Source organism: Gadus morhua, chromosome 5 (genome assembly GCF_902167405.1).
Source record: "Gadus morhua chromosome 5, gadMor3.0, whole genome shotgun sequence".
Lineage (NCBI taxonomy): Eukaryota > Metazoa > Chordata > Actinopteri > Gadiformes > Gadidae > Gadus > Gadus morhua.
In genome coordinates this window covers 18,241,390-18,269,293 of record NC_044052.1, presented here as the reverse complement: position 1 = coordinate 18,269,293, position 27,904 = coordinate 18,241,390, and the positions used below count along the sequence as shown (strand labels likewise).

The following is a 27,904-nucleotide window of genomic DNA, read 5'->3' as shown; positions in this document are numbered from 1 at the left end:
CTTAATTAAAAACATTTATTTTAATTTGATGGAATTCAGTTGGCTCGTTTGAAAGCTTATCATGGGCGTTACTCTGCTTGTTACAGCATATCTGGTTTACAAGGTGCTGAATAAACGTGTTTCATATATTTTTAAAAGCAGTAACCCATCGTTACCACCAGGTGGGGCTAGTGGACCTGGCCCTCCAAAATCTGTGCCCAAACTGATAAACGTCCAAATGGAAAACATGTACATTACAACCGACATGAACATTGATCATTTGTTTTAAAACTACATCAACTTTATACAGGGAAGAAAAAAATAACTATCCAATTTTAACATGACTACATAAATGTCAGGTTTCACATCCCCCAGTCTATAAACTTTAAACATGTACATTATTTTGCAAGGTCGGTCGTAAGCCTGTTGAGATATCTTGGCGGATTGAGGCAATTACATTTAAGTCCCCCCCCCCCCCCCCCCTCTGTCCCACTAAAGGTCCCAGTGGGATGATTAATTGTGATGACTGGTCGGTTAGCTTGTACACCAATCTGGTCTGTTGATGGTTAGCCTGGCAGTCTGGAAACACTTCAACGTACTCAGACACATGCCCAGTGTTCTGGCGGGAAAGAGGTGAGCGATGGAGACTGCTCTCCACTGAGGACTACTCTCTGATACACACCATTCTTTTATGTGACGTTAGGCAGAGTCCGATTCAGTTCCTGAAGGCTAGGGCAAGCAATAGCTTGGTAACACACAGAATTCAACGGCTTCCGTTTCTAGAGCTGTAGATAAGTCAAACGTTAGCCTATAAAGCATAAAGTTTTACTACGGATGTCCACTGTTTCTATATGATACGACAGGGAGGATCAGACAGCACTGTTTTTGCAAGGTAAACAAACCCCAAGCCACCTGTGAAATACATGAAAAAACAAACAAAAAATATATTTTTTTACATATTTACAACGGGAAGACTCTTAAGGGCTGGCCAAGTTGTACGCAAAAAGAAATGCTCGCAAACAAGAAAATAAAAAACACGCACCAAGCTCATATCTTTCGCATTAACAAAAGGCAATCGTTTCGAATGTGAACAAATCTTTTTTAAAAAGTAATAAAAAAATGAAGGATATAGTTTCCCCGTTTTTTAACCATCTCCATTTTTGACAAAATTAAAGTTGCGATCCCGCCAGTATTGCATCAGGTGGCTCTGAAATCTTTCTACTGAAATAAATTGACGCCAGCTGTTGGAAGAGCATGTTTATAGGCATAACATATATTCTGCAGCGCCTCTGGGGAGGGGTCAAGTGTTTTGTGTTTGGCAGTGAACCTAATGCCGCTAACCAAACTCAGGAACATGCTAAATGCTGAAAGTGGGGAATGACTCAGGGAAACGGTTGATATCTGATCAATCGGAAGACGAGGTGTTTTCACCCAGTTTTGCCTCAGATTTTACTTCTGTGTTTATTAAATAGTTGCAATATTGTTGTATTATTATCAAGTTTCAATATCTAATTGATGTATTTGAGTATATTTGAACGTTTCTGGGGTTTGCGTTGATTTAATTTCCTTTTTGCTTACAAACATTTTTTTAAGAAGAATAGGACTACCATCCTGTTAATTTTTTTTTTTTTAAGTTGTGATCAAAGACAAAGGGCTTTAGATGGCAACTGTAGTTCTCTGTGTCGAAGAACATGTCGTTTAGAATCACTATGACAGCTATTTTTCAGTGGTCGGTAAATGCCAAACAGATACGCTATGCTATACACACGTTGAGACCAATACTAGCAATAGCGCCACTTCTGGTGAAACTGGTTATCGCAGGTTGTCTCTGATTGGCACCAATCACTTCCAATCTTTATCCTGCCCTCTGTTTTTTAAGGTAATGGCCGTTGCTGGTTAACATCCCAAGTTGAATATGATTACTGTTGGCGTTATTTAAAATTTTATCCCACAGAGTAGAGACAAGCAAGGACAGAAAGATACACATTGTAAGTCCTTGTTTCAAGTGCCCTGCATAATCCACACGTCTTATGCAGGCGAGTTATTCACATACAAAAGTAAAATTAGCTTCACAACACAGGTCGAAAAGGAAGCGATGAAAAAAAGTAATACATTGGTAGGCGAAAGTGCAAATATTTTGGTGCCGCTTCGATATCTACTTTTATTTCTGTTTTTTATTTTCTTCTCCTTCTCTCGCTGGTCTTCTCCTTGAGTCTTCTCTCCTGGTGCAGATGTCTCCCACCTGTGGCCTCTGCTCCCCTCAGCTTCTGGAAGCTTCCCTGATCAGACCAGACGACCCACTGGGACAAGACAGACGGACAGACCAACAGACAGACAGACACACCGACAGACCAACAGACAGACAGACACACCGACAGATCAACAGACAGACAGACAGACAGACAGACAGACAGACCAACAGACGGACGGACACACAGACAGAAAGACACAGCGACAGACCAACAGACAGACAGACAGACAGAGAGAGCCACAGATAGACAGATCAACAGACAGACATACACACAGATGGACAGACAGGCATACACACAGATGTACAGATAGACACAAAGATGGACAGACAGACATACACACAGATGGAGAGGCAGATAGACAGATAGTTCCAGAGACAGATAAGAGATGAGGAGGGAAAAAAAATCATGTTAAAACAACACAGAAAAGAACTTGACTTTTGTGTTTGTCAAACAGGGGCACACACACGCTTTGCGTGACGAGCCAAAAGCATTCCTCCTGCACATGCCTCGACTGACGTGCACCAGCCAACAAGATACACACAAACACACGCATACACACACACACGACACAAGTGAGGGAGACCACAGAGAGACGTCCAGATTGTTTACAGATGGCTATCAGAGATGTGGAGCGTCTCCCAGTGGGTCTGCCTGCACCCCACAACACACACACACACACACAGGCACGCACACACAAACAGGCGTGTGTGTCTTTGTGCCCTACATTTGCAGGCAGTTGTGTTTCTGGATCTGGCGTTCACGTGTGTGTGTGTGTGTGTGTGTGTGTGTGTGTGTGTGTGTGTGTGTAAGGAGATGCAGGTGTTCAGTGTGAGGGAATTAGCCACACAGCTGTGTGTCGTCCTGCTGAGGAGCTCTCTGGCGTGTCAGAGAGCAGCGAGCACTTTGCGGACCTCATCAAAGACCCTCTGCAGCCCCCTAAATCACACACACACACACACACACACACACACACACACATACATACACACACACAGTCACACAGACAAAAGCGTGGACACACACTCAGACACATGCTCTCACAAAAAATTATAAACACAAACAAACAACCTCAAGCACACAAAACATTACACACACACACGCAGACTCATACACATCGCACAGACAGACATGCGTTCAGACGCACACATGCGCACGTGCCCACACACACACACACACACACACACACACACACACAAAGGCAGAATCTTGGATGTTCGCCAAGTTTACAACAATGTTTAATACACAAAAAGACACACGCACACACATGCACACGTGCCCACACACACACACACACACACAAAGACAGAATCTTGGATGTTCGCCAAGTTTACAACAATATTTAATACACAAAAAACACACACACACACTCACACAGCAGTGCCTCAGTTGGTGCATATGCTCGCTGAACTACACTGGCTGAAGTACTGGATGGGGTCAGTGCTCAAGGAAACAGAGCCAAAGATTGAAAGTAAAAAAGAAGAGATAGACATAGGGGGAGAGAGAGGGAGGTTGATTGAGATTGAGAGCTGGAGAGCGAGAGAGAGACAGGGTAGTGGTGTGTGTATACTGTTGTTTCTGGTTGTTTGTCTCTCATCCACCTGGTGTAGAATGTCAACCTTTATGATTGTCTCCCTCCGGCTGTGAGGCTTGACGCCTTCGCCCACTGAGATCATGTCATGTGATCCTCATCTAATGTCAGCTTGTGGAACGCAGTTTACCTATGAGTATACGTTTGTGTGTGTGTGAGCGTATCAGTGTCTGCGTGTGTGTGTATGTGTGAGTGTGTGTGTATGTGCGTGCGTGTGTGAGCGTATGTGTGTCTGTGTGCGTGTGTATGTGTGTGAGCGTGTTTGTGTGTGTGTGAGGGGACTGTGTTCCCGTCTGAACCTCAGATAATCGGCGGGGAAGCGACTACAGGTCGGGGATTGAATCCCAGACGAACTAACTGAGCAATTACCAGACTGCCGATCGTTATGCCCTCACCCACCTGGAGCCCAGAGGACCCGTCTGCTGCCTCTGGCACACACACACACACACACACAGGCACGCACGCTCAAAACATTATGGACCTCATCTAAGACCCTCTTCAGCCCTCTTAATCAAACACACACACATGCACATACAAACAAGCACACACATAGACACATACACCCACACACACACACCTGGGCTCTCCGTGTAAGCAGACACTGTCTGGGGGTTAACTGGGGCTGATTAGCTGGGGGGAAGGGAGGGGGGGGGGGGGGGGGGGGAGGGGGGGGGGGGGCACCTGTACCTGGCTGACGCCGGGATGACGGTCACCCTGGGTTACCCGACAGCCAATTGGAACGGCCTGCACTCTGAGGGGACAGGTCCGGGGGGAGAAAAAAGAGGTTTGGTTTTGTTTGTGTGTTAAAACCGCCGACAAAGTGACCAGGTGACCGGTGAGTCTGGCACAAGCCCGCTCCATAATGCACCTCTCTGAGCAAAGCCTGCCCCATGAAGCTGCGTTCACACCAAAAGACACATTCGTCACCAAAAGTGTCACGCTACAAATCCAATCTCCGGGGAGCTCTAAACATAGTAGTATATTATATAATCGAATATTATATAGTATTATGTGTGGAGCTCCCGGAGTCGCAAACCGCAACGATCACTTTCTCTCGCTCAATGCTGCGGTTCACTCCGGACTGCACTGCAGGGAACGGGTGGCAGGGAACTGCAGGGAACGCTGATTGGCTGTTAGGTTACAGCCAAGTCGTGTCTCCCCGTCGCGTTTGGTGTGAACGCACCTTAATGCCCCACTCTGAGCAAAGCCTGCCCCATAATGCCCCAGTCTTAGCCAAGCTGCCCCACAATGCACCTCTCTGAGCCAAGCATGCCCCATAATGCACCTCTCTGAGCCAAGCTGCCCCATAATGCCCCAGTCTTAGCCAAGCTGCCCCACAATGCACCTCTCTGAGCCAAGCATGCCCCATAATGCACCTCTCTGAGCCAAGCTGCCCCATAATGCACCTCTCTGAGCCAAGCTGCCCCATAATGCACCTCTCTGAGCCCATCTGTACCATAATGCCCCACTCTGAGCAAAGCTGGCCCATAATGCACCTCTCTGAGCCAAGCTGCCCCATAATGCACCTCTCTGAGCCAAGCTGCCCCATAATGCACCTCTCTGGGCCAAGATGCCCCATAATGCACCCCTTTCATCCAGCACTCACGGGAGGGGGAGGAGAGAGAGGGGTGGAATAGAGGAAAACAGGTGAGGAGGAGGAAGAGGTGAAATGAGGGGAGGAGAGGAGGGGGGGAAAAGAGTTGAAAGGGGAGGAGGTATTTGGAAGGTGAGAGGAGGTAGGAGGTTGAGGACGGGAGAGGGGGAGGGGAGTCAGCCTCCTCTGGCGGAGACGGGCCTCGGTCAAGACGTATCCCATAATAGTGTAGTCTTTATTTTATTTGGACTTATTAGGAACCGCTGTGTAACCACCAGCCCATCGCTCACCAGGCTTAGCCACGCCGGCCCGGTTCTGGGTAAAAAGCAAGCAAGGCTTACTGCTAATGGGCTGCCCTGGGCGTTGGACTACAGACCTCGGTTGGAAGGGGAAGACGGATGCCACTCTCCCTGGCACGGCGAGATGTTTTCCTACGCCAGTGCCAACCCTCCAGGAGAGGAAAGACTCACACAGATGTGCTGCTTTTTTTCCTTAAGAGGATTCCTACCCAAAATCCTTCATTAAAGACCCTACACCGCACAAGAGCAGTACACCGCACACATCTCCATGGACGTCCCTCCTCCTGCTCCTCATAACTCCCGACAGAGCAGTTCTGGGGCCAGAGCTCTGAAGGAGCACGACGCTAGACTCTGGACACAATGTGGAGCCGGCGTCTTACTGAGCGGTGTGCGGACCCTGGCAGTCTCTTTCTCCCTCTCTCTCTCTCTCCCTCTCTCCCCCTCTCTCCCTCTCTGTGAGGAGTTACAGTGAGGAGCAAGGAGTAAGAGGGAAAGGCCCCATTCTGAACCGTGAATAAGGAACTTGTTCGGGGAACCACACCAGACAACAATAGGAGAGCGAGAGAAAGAGAGAGAGAGAGAGAGAGAGAGAGAGAGAGAGAGAGAGAGAGAGAGAGAGAGAGAGAGAGAGAGAGAGAGAGAGAGAGAGAGAGAGAGAGAGAGAGAGAGAGAGAGAGAGAAATGGGGGGAAGAAGGGGATTAAAAGAGCGATATCCTGAGAAATGACCACTGGGGGGGGGGGTCTGTGTCGTGGTGCTACCGAAGGTTTCCTGGACTCTGCTTCCTGCTGTGTGTGGCCTTCCTGTCACTGACCTGACAGCACAAGTCCTCCAGAGCCCGGCTCAAAGACAGGCCGGCTCAGAAACCATGGGGTCTCTGAACCGCCCTGCAGGGGGATTACACACCACGAGGAGGAGGAGGAGGAGGAGGAGGAAGAGGAGGAGGAGGAGGAGGAGGAGGGGGTCTGACAATGCTGCGTGCAGATGTTCATCTGCTGCCTGTGAGAGAGGCAGGATGCTCCATGACCGTTGGCAATCAGGATACAGCTGAGGGTCTTACTCAGGCCATGGTGTGCAGGAGGTACTTTTATTGTGATGGGCAAGAAGCAAATATTTGAGGTAAGTGGTTCGATTCCCAATGGGGCTACCCTTGCCAGGAATGTTTGCGCATTTGCTGTTGGAAGATACTTTTAGAATAAAAGTGTCAATCAAATGGCCTATTCATAAAACAGAATGCAATAAAATGAATTGTAAATGAAGATCCATTTTCATAGCTTTGACCGGCCACAGTCGAACGCCACATTAAGATATAAAATAACCTTTAAAACTTCTATACATGTGCGAACCAGCCAGCCAGCTGAGTATATTAGTCCCTGACCTCCTCCGGTGGAACTGAACTAAACTGCATGGAGCAGAATATGGGAGGTAACCGGGGTTGTTTTCGAAGGAATGGGAGGTTTTCAGGTTAATGAACCCTCATCTACTACAATAAAATACCTGAAGGGAAACATGCGTAAACGTACCCAATTAAACACACAAGCACACAAATACATTCATACGCACACTTTGCCAATGACACACATATGTACAGAAAGACCAGGACATGCAGTCGTCATGCAGCATCAATGAGCACTGACTGCAGTCACATAGAAACTATAGACCAAGGAAGTGATGTCCTTGTTATTAATTCAAACACATTTTCATCCCATGGTATTTCTAATCTTGGAATAAAAAGGTGTTCTAATATCCCTTTTTATTGAGGGGACAAAATGGAAAACCAAAAGAGAAAACATGAAGGTGACCACACATCAGTGGTCTGAGAATTGGATTACAGGATAACAGCTCCAGCTCTTGCAGAACATCCTAGAACAGCCCAGAACATTCTGGAAAACTCCAGAACATTCAGCAGAACTCCAGAATGTTCACTGGCAGTCCAGAACCTTCCGGAGTGCATCTCAGGGTTGGAGGGAGCGTATTAGGCGGCCTTACTGAACAGGTTGGTCCCTTGTCTTGTCCCCTGGTTCGCAGTGCTTGACGACGCATCTGTTGAGGACAGGGAAGTTCAATAAATCAAAGGCACGTGCACACAAACGTTAGGCGGTCATTCCTTCGGAAGCATAACACATGGAGGCGGTGTAGGTTGGACCCGTTTAACCGGCTGACAGCCACTACGGCAACGCTTGAACTCATGAACCTCGGGAATTCTAGGGATGGGGTCCCTAGCCGCGACAGCACCAGGCACAACCCATCATCAGCCTGCATGTTTGTAAACGGTCTGCCTCGTTTCCTTAAAACCAAAAGATGATCATGGTCCCTAGGCTGGAGGCGTGAGCATGACTCATAAACCCTGAACCCAGAGGCTCTCCAATGGGAGCACAGAGACAGATGGCTGACGGTTGTTCAGGCAAGACAACGGCCGCATAAAGACTTAACGAGTGGCACTCAAACCTGTACTCTGAGCATGAGCTACCCTGTCCAAACACCGTCACACCCTGCCCATTCTCTTCTGTGTTCTTAAAATAAAAGTCATGAGACTCCTTCACGTCGTTCCATGTTGAGTGTAGAAAAAGTAAAATGCACAACATGTGTCAGACCCTGTCCAACAAACAGCAACCTACGTCTATTTGCCCCATTCACTCACTCTCCTTGCTGACCCCCAGGCAGCCCTTGAGCTCGGCCAGGGAGATGGCCTTGTCTCGGTTCAGGTCGCAGTAGTCGGTGAAGCGGCGGGCGCACTTCTTGGGCTTGGCCTTCTTCTTCAGGTACCTCTTCAGGGGCTTCAGCTCCTTCTTGTTGATGTCCTGGCTGCCGTTGTTGTCCAGCTGGGCGAAGTACCAGTGAACCACCCTCTCCTCCAGGGTGTGGTTGGGGTCCGGCTCCACAAACCTGCCAGGAACACCGCCATATTGGGATGAATCACAGCAAACAGTTTAGTGCAAAATCGGTCGAGCTTAACTGCGGTCAAAGATCAACCAGGACTGAGGGAAGCACTGCAACAGAGGAAGACGACGAGAAAAGCCCTTGAGCGATTTCGACTGGATTTCCTGCAGCAGGATCTTGAAGCTGGGTCAATGAAGGGGATATTTATTTCAATTGGTGTGTCTGTATAGTTATCCAAGACATTAATTAGTTGAATATAGACTGAAGTCCTCCAGGAAGGTATTTGTAAGTAACACATCCTGTAATACCTGTACACAACCCAAAAGTAATGATGCCAAATAATATATTATATTTCTTAATCATGGTGTTGTGACTCACCTCCCACCACCAGATGGGGCTGGTGAGTTTATGGCTTGCACCATGTCTGTGGTGAGCGCATCCAACAGGCTTGTAATGAATTCCCCCTTCTTCCCTTCGGGGCAGCCTGGTACAAATCAGAGGCAAAAAAACAGAAGAATGACCTTCCCCTACTAATCTCAGTCATTACGGCGCAGTTTAGGCTTGATGCTTCCAAAGCTCGAGAACCAATGAACCCGTAAGGAGGGAGTGGGTGTTCTGCAGTAAAGTTAGCATGCAAACATCGGCTAAAGCCTACAGTAAATACCAAGTACCCAAGCAGGTGGCTTTGGCTATTCCAAAACCGACTAGCTGCCTTGTTAACCGCCAGGCTGTAGCAACCCTGCAATATCCGGGAAAACTCAATTTGTTCGCCCGGGTTGGGGTGGACCTGGTTTTGTTGAATATGGTAAATCCAGAATTTCTGGCCCCAGATTTAAGTGAACACAGTTTTGTGGAACCTATTTTTGTGAACCCAGTGTTGGCCACCGCGGTCACGGTAATCCGAGAATTGGTGGAACAAGAATTTGGGGGTACGGTTTTAGTGGTCCTGGTTTTGGTGGCTCTGTGCATGAACTGCTGGAGGAGGGAAGTGGGCCAGAGGTGACGCACATGTTCTGAACAGTGATAAGAGGGCGGAGCGGGGCAGTGCAGACCTCTTAAGTTTTATGGCAGGGTGCTGAACACCTTGGGTAGCTCCCTTTCATTGCCCAGATGTATGTCTTTAATTGCCCATTTTTTTTGCCCAAGTACAAATATTTTCCCCTCCTAATTGTGTCTTCTAAAGGCAAACTTCAAACACTGCTAGGTAAAATAATATCATTCTGTCTCAGAATGTGTCCTTTTAAACCTTTCCTCCTTGCTCTCTATCGGCCTTCTCCTCGTTGATCTTTTGTCTGCATACTGTTGATGCTAGCTAGCTAGCTTTCCACACCTTTTAGGAGGGAGTTGGTGAGCCCATTAGACCAGGTGAATCCAATTATGCTCCCAACGCAGCGACATTGGCTGGCTGAGCCTTAATTCATGTGTTCAATCGGGACGTTATCGAGCATAGCCTGTTGCATGTTGTGTGCAGCTTATGTGGCTAATGTCAAGCACAGGGTATCGCAACAAGTCACTCTGCCATATTTTAGGTCAGTCCTTTTTAAGTTAAATTAAACACAAACACGTGAATTTTACCACCGTTTAGATAAATAAGGAATGCTTCTGACACTGGACCAAATATTTTTGAAAATAAAAAAATATATTTTAAACATATCTATATAAATGACATTTATAAATATACAATGAGATATTATTATATGATACGATGGAAACAACAAATACTTTTTAGTTTTGAATTGAAAGTTGTGTTAAAGAAACTGAAAACTGCCGGCATAATGTCCCTAGAGGGATGTGAATACAAGTATGTATTCATGGAGATGGATTTTGCCTTCCCTGGGGCGTAGGAGAGAGTTTTGTGGCTTCCTGCAGGGACACAACAAGCTCTCTCTCTCACTTAAAGCACTCTTTGTGGCCGGCTGCCTTGATGTGACTGTAATGGAATACCGGGCTTTGTTGTGGCTCTTCAGAACAACCCACGGCAGTACATTAAAATATCTATGCCCTGGCACCCCGCAGTCCCCACACACCTCCCTGCCCGCACTGCTCACAACCCTCACACCTACCAGAAAACATGGCTCACATCTGCCAGCCAGGAGCCATGCTCCACTCTGTAAAGGCCCAGGATGTGGTGTTAAATAAGAGTTACAATGCGACTCTGAATCACACTGAAGAGGGGAAGGGTTTGGGGGGAGAAACTTATGCCACTGGATGCGGCAGCTTTTGAGCTAAGAGGCTAGGACCCTGGGTTCAGTACGTCTTCTGATCTCTGGGAAAAGGCTAGCTTACACTGCTACGATCAAATCTTCCCATCAAAGCTAGCTCAGTAAATCTCAGAGCCCTCCCCTCCCAAGCAAAACCAATCAAATAATTGTACTGTAGCTAACAGTGGAGGTCGGCTAGTTGGTATTCATCCAATAATCGAGCACTCATGGGTCAACTTCACCACAAGAGTTGAACTGCTCTCATGACACTATAAAAGTTAAGTACCTGTTACTCACAGTTTATCAGCAATGTCTCCGCTGAGGTAAACCCCACCCATAAACATCCCACTGTTACTAAAACAAACACGCCTCGGCCCAGTCCAGAGGAATGGACGGGTCAGAGTGACCCATTGAGGGAGAGTGAGAGAGGGAGAGAGAGAGAGAGAGAGAGAGAGAGAGAGAGAGAGAGAGAGAGAGAGAGAGAGAGAGAGAGAGAGAGCAAGAGAGAGAGAGAGAGAGAGAGAGAGAGAGAGAGAGAGAGAGAGAGAGAGAGAGAGAGAGAGAGAGAGAGAGAGAGAGAGAGAGCAAGAGAGAGAGTCTATGACCTATGACTGTGTTCTTGTTGCCCGCTGACCTGTGAGTTCGCGGCCCTGGAAGGGGTCCTCCGTGTCGGACACATGGGAGCGAGCGTTGCTGTCACACTCTGGGGCCTGATACCTGAGAAAGAGAGGGAGAGAGAGAGAGAGAGAGAGAGAGAGAGAGAGAGAGAGAGAGAGAGAGAGAGAGAGAGAGAGAGAGAGAGAGAGAGAGAGAGAGAGAGAGAGAGGGGAAGAGAGAGAGAGAGAGAGAGAGAGAGAGAGAGAGAGAGAGAGAGAGAGAGAGAGAGAGAGAGAGAGAGAGAGGGGAAGAGAGAGAGATGGAAAGACAGGGAGAGAGACGTTGGGCGGAGAGAGAAACGGGAAGACAGAGAGAGAGAGAAAAATAAGAAAACAAACATCTTTAAAGGGGCAAAATAATTAGACAAAATGCAATCAAAATAGTTGAATTAAACCAACTATTCACATTGTTTCTGGTTGACTGGCGGAAAGGAAAAGAGGACGAGAGAAGGAAAAAAGCAAAAGAAGAAAAAAGATTTGATGAGTAAAAGGACATGGGTAAGGGGAGAGAGAGAACACAGAGGGATGGAGAGAGAGAGGGGCAGGGAAAAGAGAGAGAGAAATAGATGGAGAGAGAGAGAGAAGGATGGTGAGAGAGAGGGAGAGAGCAAAATAAGAAAACAAACATCTTTAAGGAGCAGAATAACTCAACAGAATGCAATAAAAATGTTGGACCAAACAAAGTTTTCACATCGTTTCTGGTTGACTGGCTGGTAAACATGATCAGTCTGAATACAAATGCACATCAATAATACGAAACCTCGACACTACCAGGAAAACCTCCCATAATATGCATCATGTGGTCATTCCTGGCATCAAAACATTGCAATAGGCCTCCAGCGTTTATCTCATCTGCACGGCTTCTTCTGCTTCAAGATCTGCCTCCAAAGAATAAGGGATAAGGAAGGGTCCGGTCCCAGGATCAATATATATATAGACACATACGCGCACACGCGCCGCGCACACACACACACACACACACACACACACACACACACACACACACACACACACACACACACACACACACACACACACACACACACACACACACACACACACACACCGTGATGGGACCGGTTGCGATCTCTCTCCCATATGTAAATATTCTCTCCATCTCTCTCTCCCCCTCTCTTTCATTCTCTGTCCCTTTGCATCTTTCTCACTCTCACACACACACACACACACACACGCGCACACACACACACACGCACACGCACACACACGCACACACACGCACGTGCACACACATACACTGTGACGGGACCGGTTGCGTAATGGCGGTTTCTATTAATAAATGCTGTGCTTTCCACGGAACCTAGAGAAAAGATCGGAAAGAAAAGAGCAAGAAAATTTAAAATGTGAGAAGATGAAAGAGAGACGGTCGGACAGGTGCCTCTCATTTGACTTTCTTCTGTTCACTTTTTTTTATTTCTTTTGAAAAGTAATTCACGCACATGGCACTGTTTCGTTCCTTGCACACGTCACAGCCCTACATGCCATTCACACATGGGACAGCAGGGGGAGGGGAGCAGGATAGAGTGTTAATGGACAGGGGGAGCGATTCCCATGCGAAAGGCACCGGGTTCGATATCCATATATCCAGAAGAACAATATGCTCATGAAGAACTTCAGTGTCACTTTATTAACTAAGTCGCTCCGGACAGAAGCATCTGGTAAAGTACTCAAAGGTAAATAGATGACCAGTAACCGAAAACCGCTCATCCGTGCGCTGAAGAATTCTCGCAACATTAGCTTTGACGTCTTTCACCGGCGTACGTGTTCTGAATCGTAAATTTCCCTCGCTTCAGCGACCTCAAAGAAAGACAGAGGCCATTTCAAAACTTAGTCTGATGGGACAAGTGTTATTTAATAACTCCATTACCCAGAAGGCACTATAAACAGTAGTGGCAGTAAGGGTTCTGAGAAATGAATCAATGTTCCCGTCGGGTGCTTGAGACTTTCCTCTCTGCCAAGTTGACAAGGAAAAAACACAGGAAAAAAACGAACTGCCATAACTCAAAGCAACGCTTTTTCTTACGTATGACTTATTAAAATCAAATACCCATTAAATAGTCAGGTTAGCTAATAGAAGGCTGATATATTGCTGAAGCTCCTACCATAACTCTTACGGTTAATTCACCTTATGCACAGCAATTCAGCGAGTTTGAATGCATTTGAATCGTGTTGCTAAGAGTATTCATCATGAAATTACATATTAGAGTGTCATGATATATGGTTCTAGCACTTATGCCCTGACACAGACTCTACATCAAATTTAACATCTTATTTTGGACATTAGATGTTTTACTTTGTGTCCCTGTTCGTTATGAGGACCAGACATTATGAGGACCAGACATTATGAGGACATTATGAGCACCAGACATTATGAGGACATTATGAGAACATTTTGAGGACATTTTGAAGACATAATGAGGCCATTTTGAGGACCACAGATTTCAGGGACAAAACATCGTGGGCACAAAATATTGTGTAGGAAAAGACGTGAGCAAAACGTTGATGAACCAATGGAACCAGTGGGGTCTGTAGATCTTCCTACCTGGTGGAGGTCCCTGGGATGGGCCGTCCCGTGTCCACCAGTACACACCAGCAGTAGCCTGTGGACTGGTGGCACTGGACGGGCTTGTAAAGGCCAGCGGACCCGCAGTCGGGGATGAAGATGGCCTCGCGCGGGTTCTGGCGGGCTTCTTCTAGGGCGCTCTGTCTCTCCTGGTCACAAGAGGGAACCTTCTCTAAAACCATGAGAAACACACTCAATACGGAGACACGAGTGGGGAAAGCATCTCACACACAGGGAGCACGGACACAGAGGGCTGGTCTAGAGGGCTCTGTTGTCCCAGCGTGATGCAGACCAGGACCGGGGTATGGGGTTCAACAAGGTCTCTGGAAGCCAGGCAGATGTGTACGCTGTGTACACGTTCAAGGTAGAAAAAACGCCGCCACTTACAACTGACAACGCTGCGTCGTTTCAGAGCTAAAGGCGTTGACCGCGGTATGCGCTAATATCCTGGAGGGATTTATGATGAATACGACCCTGCGGTACACTTGAATTTAGAAATAACACAAGAGGTCCATTTGGTTTGGTTCGACCAGTGGCAGGAAATCTTGAGTGTACAGGAAGTGATGTCAAGACAAGGCGTAATCAGAGATCATATATTCAACCGTTCTGCTGTTTTTCAGTCTAATGGCTCTGTAGTGTCCTACTTTTAATTTTCCATTATTTATTTTTTATTTCGTGTCGATCCTTGCAGCTTTCTAGAGATACTCCTGGAATAAAACATTCCACCTTCAAGTTACAACATTACCCAGGACAGGTTTAACGTTTTCTATCATAAACAGGTGAGCCACACAACTCATAGCTGAGTCGCTTGCATCTCAGATGGATATATAACAAGCTCAAATACACACACACACACACACACACACACACACACACACACACACACACACACACACACACACACACACACACACACACACACACACACACACACACACACACACACACACACACGTGTGCGCGGCCAACATTCTCGGATGGCCTCTCAAACTTTTCCATTGCCTCTTCAGTCCTCCAGCCAGAAGCTGAGTCAGGACCATTTGTGCTAACGCTTAAGAACCTCTCGCGCTAAACACCTCCGCGCGGACTCACTGTATTTATGTTCCGATCCATTTAGTCCATCGCTCACTCTTAACATGCCTGCAGTGTGTGCGGACCTCATGGCCCCGCCCACCAGTTACCGTGGCGATGTTAAGAGTGTGCTTCCATGACCCGGGCCTGAATATGGGATCATCAGCTGTGATCATGTTGTCTCTGCGGACCGGTCTGCTACCCGTACACGGCCTCTCTCTTTGGGTTCAGCCTCAACCATCCCAAGGGTGAACCGTCCAACCGGACTCCACTCAGGGTTAAGATGGTGGAGGCACGGCCGTTTTGAATTAGCTTGATCTTTTTTTTAAATTGCTGATTTCCACACTTTTTGCCGATTTGCAAATGTTGGACAAGGACTTTCACGTTGCAATCCATAGCTAATTAGATAATATCTTTACAGTCACACTGTTTTCACAGAGTATACAAATATAATATGAATCATCAGCCTATCACATCATCAAAGGGGCCAACTGAATAAGAAGGCCTACAGAACAGAGAAACAGGGAACGGAATAACGGATCATAGAGTCGATTCGCTGCAGGTTGTAAAACCTTCTCCCAGGCCTGTCTGTGTCTGAGCGATGCGGGCGTGGGAGTAGTTAACGAGGATGAGATAAGATATCTTTAAAGAAAAGGGGAATGGTTTTAAAACAGCTTATCCTAATAACTGTGGAGGTGATTTTGTTGGCAAGTTCGTGATTGCAGGGCAAAGCCAGAGGGGTTGAAACAGTAAACCTCCCCACGCCTGATAGTCCCCACTCCATCAAGACTTCAATGCTGTTTCCATGATGCCTTGCTCTTGCATTGGTTACTTCACGTTGTACTCCAACCATTTCCTCTTTTTGAAGGTAAGTATTTTACTTTCATTTTCAAACCCAACAACAACAAAAAGAACAATTAGAATAGCCAAACCATGAAGGACAGCAAAAACAAAAAACACTTTTTCTGATCCTCTCCTCACCTCCCCATCTGACCTGAGCCCTGGGGCTGGGTCCTGGTCCCTGGTCCAGGGAGGACCCTGGTCCCTAGCTGGACCCTGGTCCCTGGCTGGTCCCTGGTCCCTAGCTGGACCCTGGTCCCTAGCTGGACCCTGGTCCCTGGCTGGTCCCTGGTCCCTAGCTGGTCCCTTGTCCCTGGCTGGTCCCTGGACCCTAGCTGGTCCCTTGTCCCTGGCTGGTCCCTGGTCCCAAGCTGGTCCCTGGTCCCTGACTGGTCCCTGGTCCCTGACTGGTCCCTGGTCCTTCGCTGGTCCCTGGTCCCTGGCTGGTCCCTGGCTGGTCCCTGGTCCCTAGCTGGTCCCTGGTCCCTAGCTGGTCCCTGGTCCCTGGCTGGTCCCTGGACCATGGTCCCACTTGAGACCCACTGTCTCAAGTGGTCTGAGCCCAGCTCTGAGAGGGGGCTGGGCTAATGGCCGGCTTCCCTTCACATCCACATTATGGGGTGGTGTTTATTATACAGAGAGCTCCTGCCGGCGCCAGCCACTGTGGTCCCCAAAGAAAATGGTTTTTAAAATAAATACTATAATATAAAAAAATAGAAGCAGAACCTCTCTGAGGTTTGCTGCTCTATTGACATTTTGTTTCTGGTTTTCTCCCGGGGGGTTTTCTCACAGAAATCCAGGAAACCGATAAACAGAGACACAGAGAGAGTAAGAGAGAGAGAGAGAGAGAGAGAGAGAGAGAGAGAGAGAGAGAGAGAGAGAGAGAGAGAGAGAGAGAGAGAGAGAGAGAGAGTAAGAGAGAGAGAGAGAGAGAGAGAGAGAGAGAGAGAGAGAGAGAGAGAGTAAGAGAGAGAGAGAGAGAGAGAGACAGAGACAGAGAGAGAAGAGACAGAGAGAAAGAGTCATAGAGGGAGAGAAAGATAGGCATAGAGTGACACACACAGAGACACAGAGAGTGATGAGAGAGACAGAGAGAGAGAGACAGGGAGAGAGAGAGAGAGACAGAGAGCGAGACAGAGAGAGACAGACAGAGAGAGAGACAGAGATCTTCCCTTCAATAATTCAATAGACCGAACTCAATATATCCAAACCAAACGTACACAGACTAAAGAAACCTTCCTTGCCCACCTGACAAAGACCAAACCACGCTGGATTGCCCACGCGGGGGGGGAAGCCAGCGGTTTACGAGTGTTTTCTGAAGCCAGCGGCCCCCACACATTATAAACCGCCGTCTGCGTCCCGCGGTTAAGGCGTAGCGGAGTTTGCCTAAGCAAACATGGGCCGCAAACGCAATCTCCACATCTGTTTAAATCAAAATGATGGGATGTTCAGGGATGGGGGAGTTCGAGGGAGAATAGAGCCCTGTATTGTGTGGGCTGGGAGGTGGAGAGAGAGAGAGAGAGAGAGAGAGGGAGAGAGAGAGAGAGAGAGAGAGAGAGAGAGAGAGAGAGAGAGAGAGACAGAGACAGAGACAGAGACAGAGACAGAGAGAGGCAGGGAGAGAGGGGGAGAGGTGAGAAAGTTGGAGAGAGGGAGAGAGAGAGAGCGAGAGAGAGAGAGAGAGAGAGGGTGAAGAGAGACAGAGAGAAAAAAGACAGAGTTAGAGAGAGGGAGGGAGAGAGAGAGGGGAGAGAGCGTTAGAGAGAGGGAGGGAGATAGAAAGGGGAGAGAGAGAGAAAGAGACAGAGGGAGTTAGAGAGAGGGAGAGGCGGGAGAGAGTGCGAGTTAAAGAGAGAGTGGGAGAGGGGGAGAGGGAGAAACAGAGAGGGGGAGAGAGACAATGAAGCAAGAGTCTAAGTAATGATGTGATTCTTCACCAACTCTATACTGCTTAAAAGGTCTTGCGCAGAATGGCAGATGGACAGACAAACAGACAGACAGACAGACAGACAGACAGACAGACAGACAGACAGACAGACAGACAGACAGACAGACAGACAGACAGACAGAATGGCAGGCAGGCGGGAGAACAGGCAGAGAGGGAAAGCGAATAAAATAATTAGGAAAGAAAGGTGGCAAGAAAGAGAAACTAGAAAGGACCAATCAGAGGTTTGCCCCTGTGCTACTCTGTTCCTCGGGTTCTGAGGCCTCTGACCCCAACCATCTTTGTGTAAAACAGGGTCTGAACCCACCGGTCTCCAGCAGTGGTACGCACTGGGAGCACTCATGCTGAGCCAACCTCAGAAACCCCATATTGTGGCCCAGGCTTCAACACGGTGTACTATGACATGACAATGTAATGGAAACTTTACGCCAATTTGACCATCAGCCATATCATTGAATACAATGTATGTATGGCCCTATATGATACGCACATGGATATTTACACACACAGCCACCCACCTACCCCTGACCCCCCCCCCCCCCCCCCAACAGGATTTGTCCTATGTCGGCCTGATGAGCGACCATCGTAAAGGAAGAGGAAACTAAATCAGTGTGATGCGGTCTGAAGTCCACCATGGAGAGAACGACTGTGTCTAATAATAAACAGAGATTCACTGTGACAGATCCTTGGAACGTCTGAAGAGAATCTGCAGCTAGCTCTCTGGTTCCTGTTAGCGTGACGCCACAGCTAGCTCTCTGGTTCCTGTTAGCGTGACGCCACAGCTAGCTCTCTGGTTCCTGTTAGCGTGACGCCACAGCTAGCTCTCTGGTTCCTGTTAGCGTGACGCCACAGCTAGCTCTCTGGTTCCTGTTAGCGTGACGCCACAGCTAGCTCTCTGGTTCCTGTTAGCGTGACGCCACAGCTAGCTCTCTGGTTCCTGTTAGCGTGACGCCACAGCTAGCTCTCCGGTTCCTGTTAGCGTGACGCCACAGCTAGCTCTCTGGTTCCGGCTAGCGTGAAGCTACAGCTAGCTCTCAGGTTCTTAATAGCATGAAGCTTCAGCTATCTCTCTGGTTCCGGCTAGCGTGAAGCTACAGCTAGCTCTCAGGTTCTTAATAGCATGAAGCTACAGCTAGCTCTATGGTTCAGGCTAGCGTGAAGCTACAGCTAGCTCTATGGTTCAGGCTAGCGTGAAGCTACAGCTAGCTCACTGGTTCTGTGAGCGTGCAGCTGTCTGTCAGCAGACATGAATGATCATGAGGGAGGTGTCATCGCTCTGGCCATGGCAGCATTCACTGTACGGATGTGTGTGTGTTTGTGTGTTTGTCCGTGTGTGTGTGTGTGTGTGTGTGTGTGTGTGTGTGTGTGTGTTTAGACGTGCACGTAGACCAGACATGAAAGCCCATGCGTGTGTGCAGATGTTCGTGCGCTAGGATGAACTGAGCGTGGCGAACCACCCGACCTTCCTAACCTCATATTCCGCCCAAATGCGTTCTGGGTTAATCAGCCTGAGCAGTGCCGACATTACCACAACATGGGCCGTTTGATGGTAGACTGTTCAGACCAGTTCACTGTGACATTAATGTTGATACTAACCGCTTGTCCTTCATACTGTACTCAAACGGCATCGGCGTCTGGAAAGGTTCTCTGTGTGCAGAACGCACGGATGGACACATGATGTCAATCTAGATCTAGAAAATTGCTCTCTCTCTCTCTCTCTCTCTCTCTCTCTCTCTCTCTCTCTCTCTCTCTCCCAGTCTCTCTTTGTATCTCTCTCCCAGTTTCTTTCTCTCCCAGTCTCTCTTTGTCTCTCTCTCCCAGTTATTCTCTCCCAGTCAGGTTGAGTCTCTCTCTCTCTCTCTCTCTCTCTCTCTCTCTCTCTCTCTCTCTCTCTCTCTCTCTCTCTCTCTCTCTCTCTCTCTCTCACCTGGTCGTCTCCTGGAGAAGGAGCAGTTCTTATCCAGCTGTTTTATCCACAGTGTTGGGGCTGTGATCTCTATGGCAACAGCAATAAACAAACACAAAGACATAAAGAGCAATAAACAACACAAATAAAACACATATTTTTCAAATGCTTTTCTGAAGCCCACAAAATAATAAAGCCAAAATATATACATTGATATTTTACTATAAATGTTGAATGATTAATTTCATTCTTAATTGGTTGTCGAGGATAGGAGAGGAGAGTGAGGAGGAGAGGTGAGGAGAGGGGAGCGAGGAGATAGGAGAGGATGAGAGGAGAGGAGATGAAAGAAGATTGGAGGAGAGAGGAGGAGAGGAGGAGAGGAGAGGAAAAGGGAGGAGAGGAGAGGGAAAGGAGAGGAGAGGGGGATGAGAGGAGGAGAGGGGAGAGGAGAGGGGAAGAGAGGAGAAGAGAGGCGAGGGAGAGGAGGAGAGGGGAAGAGAGGGAAAGAGAAGAGAGGAGAGGAGGATAGGGACAGGAGAGGAGAGGAGAGGAGAGGGGAAGGAGAGGAGAGGGGGATAAGAGGAGGAGAGGGGAAGAGAGGGAAAGAGAAGAGAGGAGAGGAGGATAGGGACAGGAGAGGAGAGGAGAGGAGAGGGGAAGGAGAGGAGAGGGGGATAAGAGGAGGAGAGGGGAAGAGAGGGAAAGAGAAGAGAGGAGAGGAGGATAGGGACAGGAGAGGAGAGGAGAGGAGAGGGGAAGCGAGGAGGGGAGAGGAAATGACTGGCCTCCTACCGTCTCCGTCGGTGAGGGCGTGGCTCTCCAGGGTGGGCGTGGGCTTGGAGCCGTCATCTGGGTTGAGGGTGAGAAAGAAACGGAAGGAGACTGCCATTATGGAGGTTAATACGATCTACTCTCCAGAACTGTTGAATGGTTGGGATTTGCACATAGCCCGGCCAATAGGAGACGAGGACAGACATAGAGAGAAGACAGACAGACAGACGCACACGCAGAGTATGACAGACAGATTGATATGGTGCATAAATATAGATCCTCTGACTGAAATTCACAGAACAAATCTGAAAAACTAGCAACGCAAGCACGCGCACACGCACGCACACACGCACACGCACACGCACACGCACACGCACACACACGCACACGCACACGCACACACCCCATCGCTGTAGTACGCTTAGTAGTAGTAGTATAGAAAATCAATCGATCTATCAATCTAAACCATTAGCCAGACACCCAAAATGAAAAGAAGGTAGGTAGACATACATAGAGTACATAGTACTATAGTACTAGAGTTCTTATATAATTAGTATTTTAAATGAGTATTTTAAATGTATTTAAAATATATTTAAAAAATCAATTCATGAATTAAGTTTTAAGATTTAGACAGATTATAGATAACACTGAGAACATAAACTATCAGAGATACTTCCAATATTAATGTAATCAATTATTAATCAACTCAATCCATTAATTATAAATCTTTTTAGGATATAATTTCCCTCCGTTCAAGAGGAACAGAATCAAAAACAAAAGAATCCCCATAACACCCGACGGGACGAAGAAAACTGACGACCAAAAGCGAAAACCTAGCAAAACAAGTGACAGTGAATCCTGCTTCAGAAGGAGGAGTAGGAGGAGGAGGAGGAGGAGGTGGAGGAGGAGCCAGTGGATCTGCAGTTGTGAGCTCTGCTCCTGGTAATACTCACCCTGTAGGCTCCTGGTTGGTCTGGGGGCCATCGGAGCTCTCCGTTGGACACCAGCCAACCAAATACAAACCAGTGGCGGCTAGCGGCGGGCGGCTAACAGTGTTAGCCTAGCGCTACGTTAGCGTTAAGGTGTTGAGGTGAAAACAGGCGACAGATACAGTCATTTGATGGTTTCAACTAGCCGTTATTTAGTCATGTTGTTCTTCGAACAAGCTTTGGTAGGCCTATATGAGTGTTTCAAATAAAGTGTACTTCAAATTCATCACTCTAGTGTAGTTAAAAAATATCAGGCAATATGCTTGAATGTAAACAATAACAGGCTTTGTAATTAAAGCAAATACATGTTAGCCTAAGATTTTCAGAATCTTGCATCCAACTAATCGGTGAGATGTGCATGTTGCTTCGTTCTAGAAATGACTTTGCCCCGGTTATGAACTTAGTGGACACAGAAATACACATAAACTAGCACGCACATACAGACACAACTTTACATGCTGACGCACACTCGCCAGAATCTTCAAGTTTTCAAACAAATAAAAGGCTCAACAGTTCACACACACACAAACACACACATCTCAACGGCAACATGCACACACACATAAACACACACACACACACACACACACACACACACACACACACACACACAAACACACACACACACACACACACACACACACACTCACACACACACACACACACCTCACCGGCAACATGCACACACACACACACACACACACACATGCAAACACACACACACAAACACAGATGCATAGGCGCACACTCACGCACACACACACACACACACACACACACACACACACACACACACACACACACACACACACACACACACACACACACACACACACACTCACACACACACATTATAGACAGGTCTCATCTCACCTTTTCTACCCGAGCTTGGGGGCCCAGGCGGCCTGTCTGTGACCGACCCTTCAAACAGAAACCACAGAATACCCATCATGCACCTCACCAGACACCAAAGAGAATACCCATCATGCACCTCACCAGACACTTCAAAAAATACAAACTTTCCCGCCAAAATGCTATGCATCCACTCTATAGCTGTTAGCCGTGAGCTAACGTTCTTGAGTTACCGAATTATTCTACAGAATTGAGCTTTTGCTTAGCTGTATTTAAATTAATGTTCCTAGCTTTAATGTGTACAGCATTGAATACATATTTTTAAATATGGGGGATCATTTCATTTTGGAGCAAAAGCAAATCAAAGCGAATCAGATGCCCAAGAATGAGCAATTTCCTGTTCCTACTCCTCCTGATCAGGTGATTGATATGCACCAATCAGGGGCGAGAACATCGCATCACGTCCTGGCAGAAGACACGCATGTGTTACGTTAAGTTGGGGGTGGGGGGGGGGGGTTGTTCTGGTTCAATAGAAGCCCACCTGGCATCGCTCTCCGTGGGGGGGGGGGGGGGGGGGGGGAACCATGACGACCGAGCCGTGACCAATGAGAACCAGGTGTGGCGTATGCGTGGTACCCCACTCCTCGTGATTGGCTAGCACGCAGGTGGCGAAGGCTTTGCATGCATTGATGGGAGGCTTGGTCATCAATAGACCAACCAATCAGAGTAGAACAGGTCGGGAGGGGGGGGGGGGGGGGGGGTTTGGGGGATGGAATGGGAAGTTTCCCTACCTAACAATCCACTCTTCCCAGCAAGAAGAGTGGATTGTCAGGTGATTGCCATAAAGTGTTGCCATCCAGCCCCACTAGCCTCACCCCACCATCACTACCCCCCACACCTGCTGCTGAGGGCCGGAGGGAGGGGGGGGGAGGTGGGTCGAGGGTAGAGGGGCCCCGGGCTGAAGGCCCATTAGCCGTTTTGCCTGACCATGCACCTGCTGGCCTGCATGAGTGGCAGTAAACCCGGGCCTACAGCCTAGCCTAGCTTGGCATAGCTTAGCCTAGCCTAGATTAGCCAAGTTTAGCCTCTGTGAGAAATGTAGCGTAGCTTAGCCTAGCCTACATTAGCCTAGCTTAGCCTCTGTGAGAAATGTAGTTCAGAGAACAGGAGTTTTTTGGGGAATGTATAATTTTACGATACGGTTCTATATATAGCATGGAAATAATGTATTGATTACATGTATTAATTACATGTATTGATAATGTTGATAATGTCACTCCAGCCAGCTCCCTTTCAATGCCAAAAATGTAATCTCCTGCCTTTAATAATTGATAGAACCACATACTCACCCAGGCTACAAAAATCCGTTTAACAAAGAATAACGCTAAACGAAAGTTATGTATGAACTAAGGACTGAGTCGAGGTGTAGTCTGACCTCCATGTTCCATAGTTTATCCCCCAACCACATCCAGGGGACAACGTCTCAACCTCACTCCACAAATGGCAACACTTAAGCGCACTGTTCTTATTAGGGGTCCAAGCCAACAGGTTGGATCCCTATTGTTTTTGTAAGGATTTTTATTCTGATTGTTTTCTTCCCTGAATACGATTGGCCGAAGCAGGCCCCGCCCCCTGGTACCTGAGCACACGGGGGTCTTGTTCTGGACGGAGGATCCGCTCACTGGCTTCCCATCGGTGGTGGCGCACCAGCAGTACCCCGTCAGCGTGTGGCACTGCACCTGGAGCACAGAGTACAGTGAGTACAGTGAGTACAGTGAGTACAGTGAGTATAGTGAGTATAGTGAATACAGCGAGTATAGTGAGTACAGTGAGTATAGTGAGTACAGTGAGTATAGTGAGTACAGTGAGTACAGTGAGTATAGTGAGTACAGTACAGAGAGTACAGTGAATATAGTGAGTACAGTTAGTATAATACAGTAAGTACAGCAAGTATATTGAGTACAGTAAGTATAGTACATTTTGTATAGTACAGTGAGTATAGTACAGTTAGGACAGTGATTTTAGTACAGTGAAAATAGTGAGTATAGTACGGCGAGTACATTGAGTATAGTTTAGTTAGTACGGCTAGTGAGTATAGTACAGTAAATACAGTGCAGTGAGAACAGTAAAGTTAGTACAGTTAGTATAGTAGTTAGTACAGGACAGTTAGTACAGTGTGTATAGTACAGTGAGTGAAGTACAATTAGTACAGTACAGAAAAGTGGAGTATAATATATCAAGTATGATATAGTTAAGGATATAACAGTAGAGTATGATAAAGTAAATTGAGCATAGGTTACGGTTTTCCGCTATACACAGTTATTAATGTTCTTGGAAGGACAATACATATTGGAACAGATCCAAGTTAACAAACAGGAACAACCGAGGAAATGAAGAACATTTAGATGTATAATACAGAACATTTATTTGTGCATAAACACACATTGTTTGTTGACATTTTTGATAATGAGAGTGAGACGAGAGAGAGATGGATGGAGGGAGGGAGAAGAGAGAGAGAGAGAGAGAGAGAGAGAGAGAGAGAGAAGAGAGAGAGAGAGAGAGAGAGAGAGAGAGAGAGAGAGAGAGGGAGGAGAGGGAGAGAGAGAGAGAGAGAGAGAGAGAGAGAGAGAGAGAGAGAGAGAAGAGAGAGAGAGAGAGAGAGAGAGAGAGAGAGAGAGGAGGAGAGGGAGAGAGAGAGAGAGAGAGAGAGAGGGAGAGAGAGAGAGAGAGAGAGAGAGAGAGAGAGAGAGAGAGAGAGAGAGAGAAGAGAGAGGGAGGGAGAAGAGAGAGAGAGGCAATGAGAGCGTAGGAAAGAGGTGTGTGTGTGTGGGGGGGGGGTTATAAAGAGCAGGGTGATCGTGGCCTTGCGATTGAAGCAGGAGTCAGACCTGGGCGAAGCTCCCGTCCTCGTTGCACTCTGGGACGAACATGGACTCCTGGGGCCGATGGGCCTGCCCCAGGGCCTGGCTCCTCTCCATGCGGCACTTGGACTGACCGCCGTCTGGAGCGGAACCGGAGAGCACAGGCTAGCCTCCCACTAGCCCCAGCACTAGCACAGGCTAGCCTCTCACTAGCCCCAGCACTAGCACAGGCTAGCCTCTCACTAGCCCCAGCACTAGCACAGGCTAGTCTCTCACTAGCCCCAGCACTAGCACAGGCTAGCCTCTCACTAGCTCCAGCACTAGCACAGGCTAGTCTCTCACTAGCCCCAGCACTAGCACAGGCTAGCCTCTCACTAGCTCCAGCACTAGCACAGGCTAGCCTCTCACTAGCCCCAGCACTAGCACAGGCTAGCCTCTCACTAGCTCAAGCACTAGCACAGGCTAGCCTCTCACTAGCCCCAGCACTAGCACAGGCTAGCCCCTCACTAGCCCCAGCACTAGCACAGGCTAGCCTCTCACTAGCCTCAGCACTAGCACAGGCTAGCCTCTCAGTAGCCCCAGCACTAGCACAGGCTAGCCTCTCACTAGCCCCAGCACTAGCACAGGCTAGCCTCTCACTAGCCCCAGCACTAGCACAGGCTAGCCTCTCACTAGCCCAACAACTTGCACAGGCTGAGCCTCACTAGCTCCAGCAACTAGCACAGGCTAGAGTTTCACTGCCCCCAGCACTGGGCTAGCCCAACCACTCGCACAGCCTTGAAGATTTGTTTGCATAGTTCAGCGTTTTGCTTCGCATTCTTTGGAATTTGTAAATATATAAATCATACTTGTAGAACAGAACAGGATATGCACCGACGTGAGTATTTATCAAATGCCTGGTCCTCCATCCATCTTACCTCAGGCCTAAACAATTTTTTTGACACCATTATTTACTCAATAACAAAGTATACATAAACTTCTGTTTGTGTGTGTGTATGATTATGGGTGAGTGAGTGAGTGAGTGAGTGAGTGAGTGAGTGAGTGAGTGAGTGAGTGAGTGAGTGTTAGTAAGTGTGTGCGTGTGCGTGTGCGTGTGCGTGTGCGTGTGCGTGTGTGTGTGTGTGCGTGTGTGTGAGTCAGGGGCCCACCTTTCGTCTCCAGGTCCCTGCTGTTGGGGGCCGGGCTGGGTGCCGGGGCCACGGGGGGCTGGTCGATGCGCACCCAGCTCTTACCTGAGAACCACAACCAACACACAGTCAGTCAGTCATAGAGACAGGCAGACAGACAGAGAGACATGAAGACAGACAGGCAGAGAGACAGGCAGACAGACAGACAGACAGAGAGACAGGAAGACAGACAGAGAGACAGGAAGACAGACAGGCAGAGAGACAGGCAGACAGACAGACAGACAGAGAGACAGGAAGACAGACAGAGAGACAGGCAGACAGACAGAGAGACAGGCAGACAGTCAGAGAGACAGGAAGACATACAGGCAGACAGACAGGCAGAGAGACAGGCAGACAGACAGGCAGAGAGACAGACAGACAGACAGAGAAACAGGCAGACAGACACTCAAGTCAGTCAGAGAGACAAGACAGACAGGTGGTCTGTAAGTCTTCTTGTCGGATAGACATGCAGTCAGTCATAGAGTCAGTAAGTCAGTTCGACAGGCGTCAAGTCATTTAGATGATCGTCAGTCAGTCAGTCAGTCAGTCAGTCAGTCAGTCAGTCAGTCCGACAGGCGTCACCTCGGCAGCGGCCGCGGTGCGCCAGTGTCAGCGTGCGGTTCTTGCAGCGCGCCCGCTGCAGCTCACAGCTGGTGTCGTAGCTCCGCCCGTCCGAGCCGCACACCGGCCGGCCCTGGGTCCGAGAGCAGGCCGCCCCGCAGGGGCCGTCCCTGTCGCCGATCAGCCACTGGGGAGCAGGACACACGTCACATGACACGGCAGGACACACGTCACATGACACGGCAGGACACACGTCACATGACACGGCAGGACACACGTCACATGACACGGCAGGACACACGTCACATGACACGTTAGGACACACGTCACATGACACGGCAGAGCACACGTCACATGACACGGCAAAACACAACTCACATGACACGTTAGGACACACGTCACATGACACGGCAGAGCACACGTCACATGACACGGCAGGACACACGTCACATGACACGGCAGGACACACGTCACATGACACGGCAGGACACACGTCACATGACACGGCAGAACACACGTCACATGACACGGCAGAACACACGTCACATGACACGGCAGAACACACGTCACATGACACGGCAGAACACAGGTCACATGACACGGCAGAACACAGGTCACATGACACGGCAGAACACATGTCACATGACACGGCAGAACGCACGACACATGACACGGCAGAACGCACGTCACATGACACGGCAGAACGCACGTCACATGACACGGCAGAACACACGTCACATGACACGGCAGAACACAGGTCACATGACACGGCAGAACACAGGTCAGATGACACGGCAGGACACAGGTCACATGACACGGCAGAACACAGGTCACATGACACGGCAGAACACAGGTCACATGACACGGCAGAACACAGGTCAGATGACACGGCAGAACACATATCACATGACAT

At 48.3% G+C, this 27,904-nt stretch overlaps 1 protein-coding gene across 1 annotated transcript; it reads right to left on the bottom strand.

Moving 5' to 3' along the window:
* On the bottom strand, positions 1 to 27,904 carry smoc1 (SPARC related modular calcium binding 1). Its single transcript, XM_030357134.1, has 15 exons — positions 27,013 to 27,904; positions 26,413 to 26,496; positions 25,292 to 25,404; positions 24,043 to 24,142; positions 22,425 to 22,472; positions 20,584 to 20,640; positions 19,813 to 19,881; positions 14,009 to 14,201; positions 11,855 to 11,869; positions 11,427 to 11,509; positions 8,970 to 9,075; positions 8,353 to 8,597; positions 7,701 to 7,754; positions 4,507 to 4,570; positions 1 to 2,279 (listed from the first exon to the last, which is right to left on the bottom strand). Exons 1-14 carry the CDS (start codon positions 27,902 to 27,904, stop codon positions 4,539 to 4,541), a joined length of 2,091 nt encoding a protein of 696 aa, XP_030212994.1. The 3' UTR covers positions 1 to 2,279; positions 4,507 to 4,538.

Bases quoted from the DNA above. Each gene is read 5' to 3' on its own strand.
- smoc1 (XM_030357134.1), bottom strand. From the start codon at position 27,904: ATGTCATGTGATATGTGTTCTGCCGTGTCATCTGACCTGTGTTCTGCC. The intron at 25,405-26,412 runs GTGGGCCCCTGA...GTTCCGCTCCAG, and splicing joins CAGGGACCTGGAGACGAAAG to ACGGCGGTCAGTCCAAGTGC. The intron at 24,143-25,291 runs GTCTGACTCCTG...TCTGTGCTCCAG, and splicing joins AGGACGGGAGCTTCGCCCAG to GTGCAGTGCCACACGCTGAC.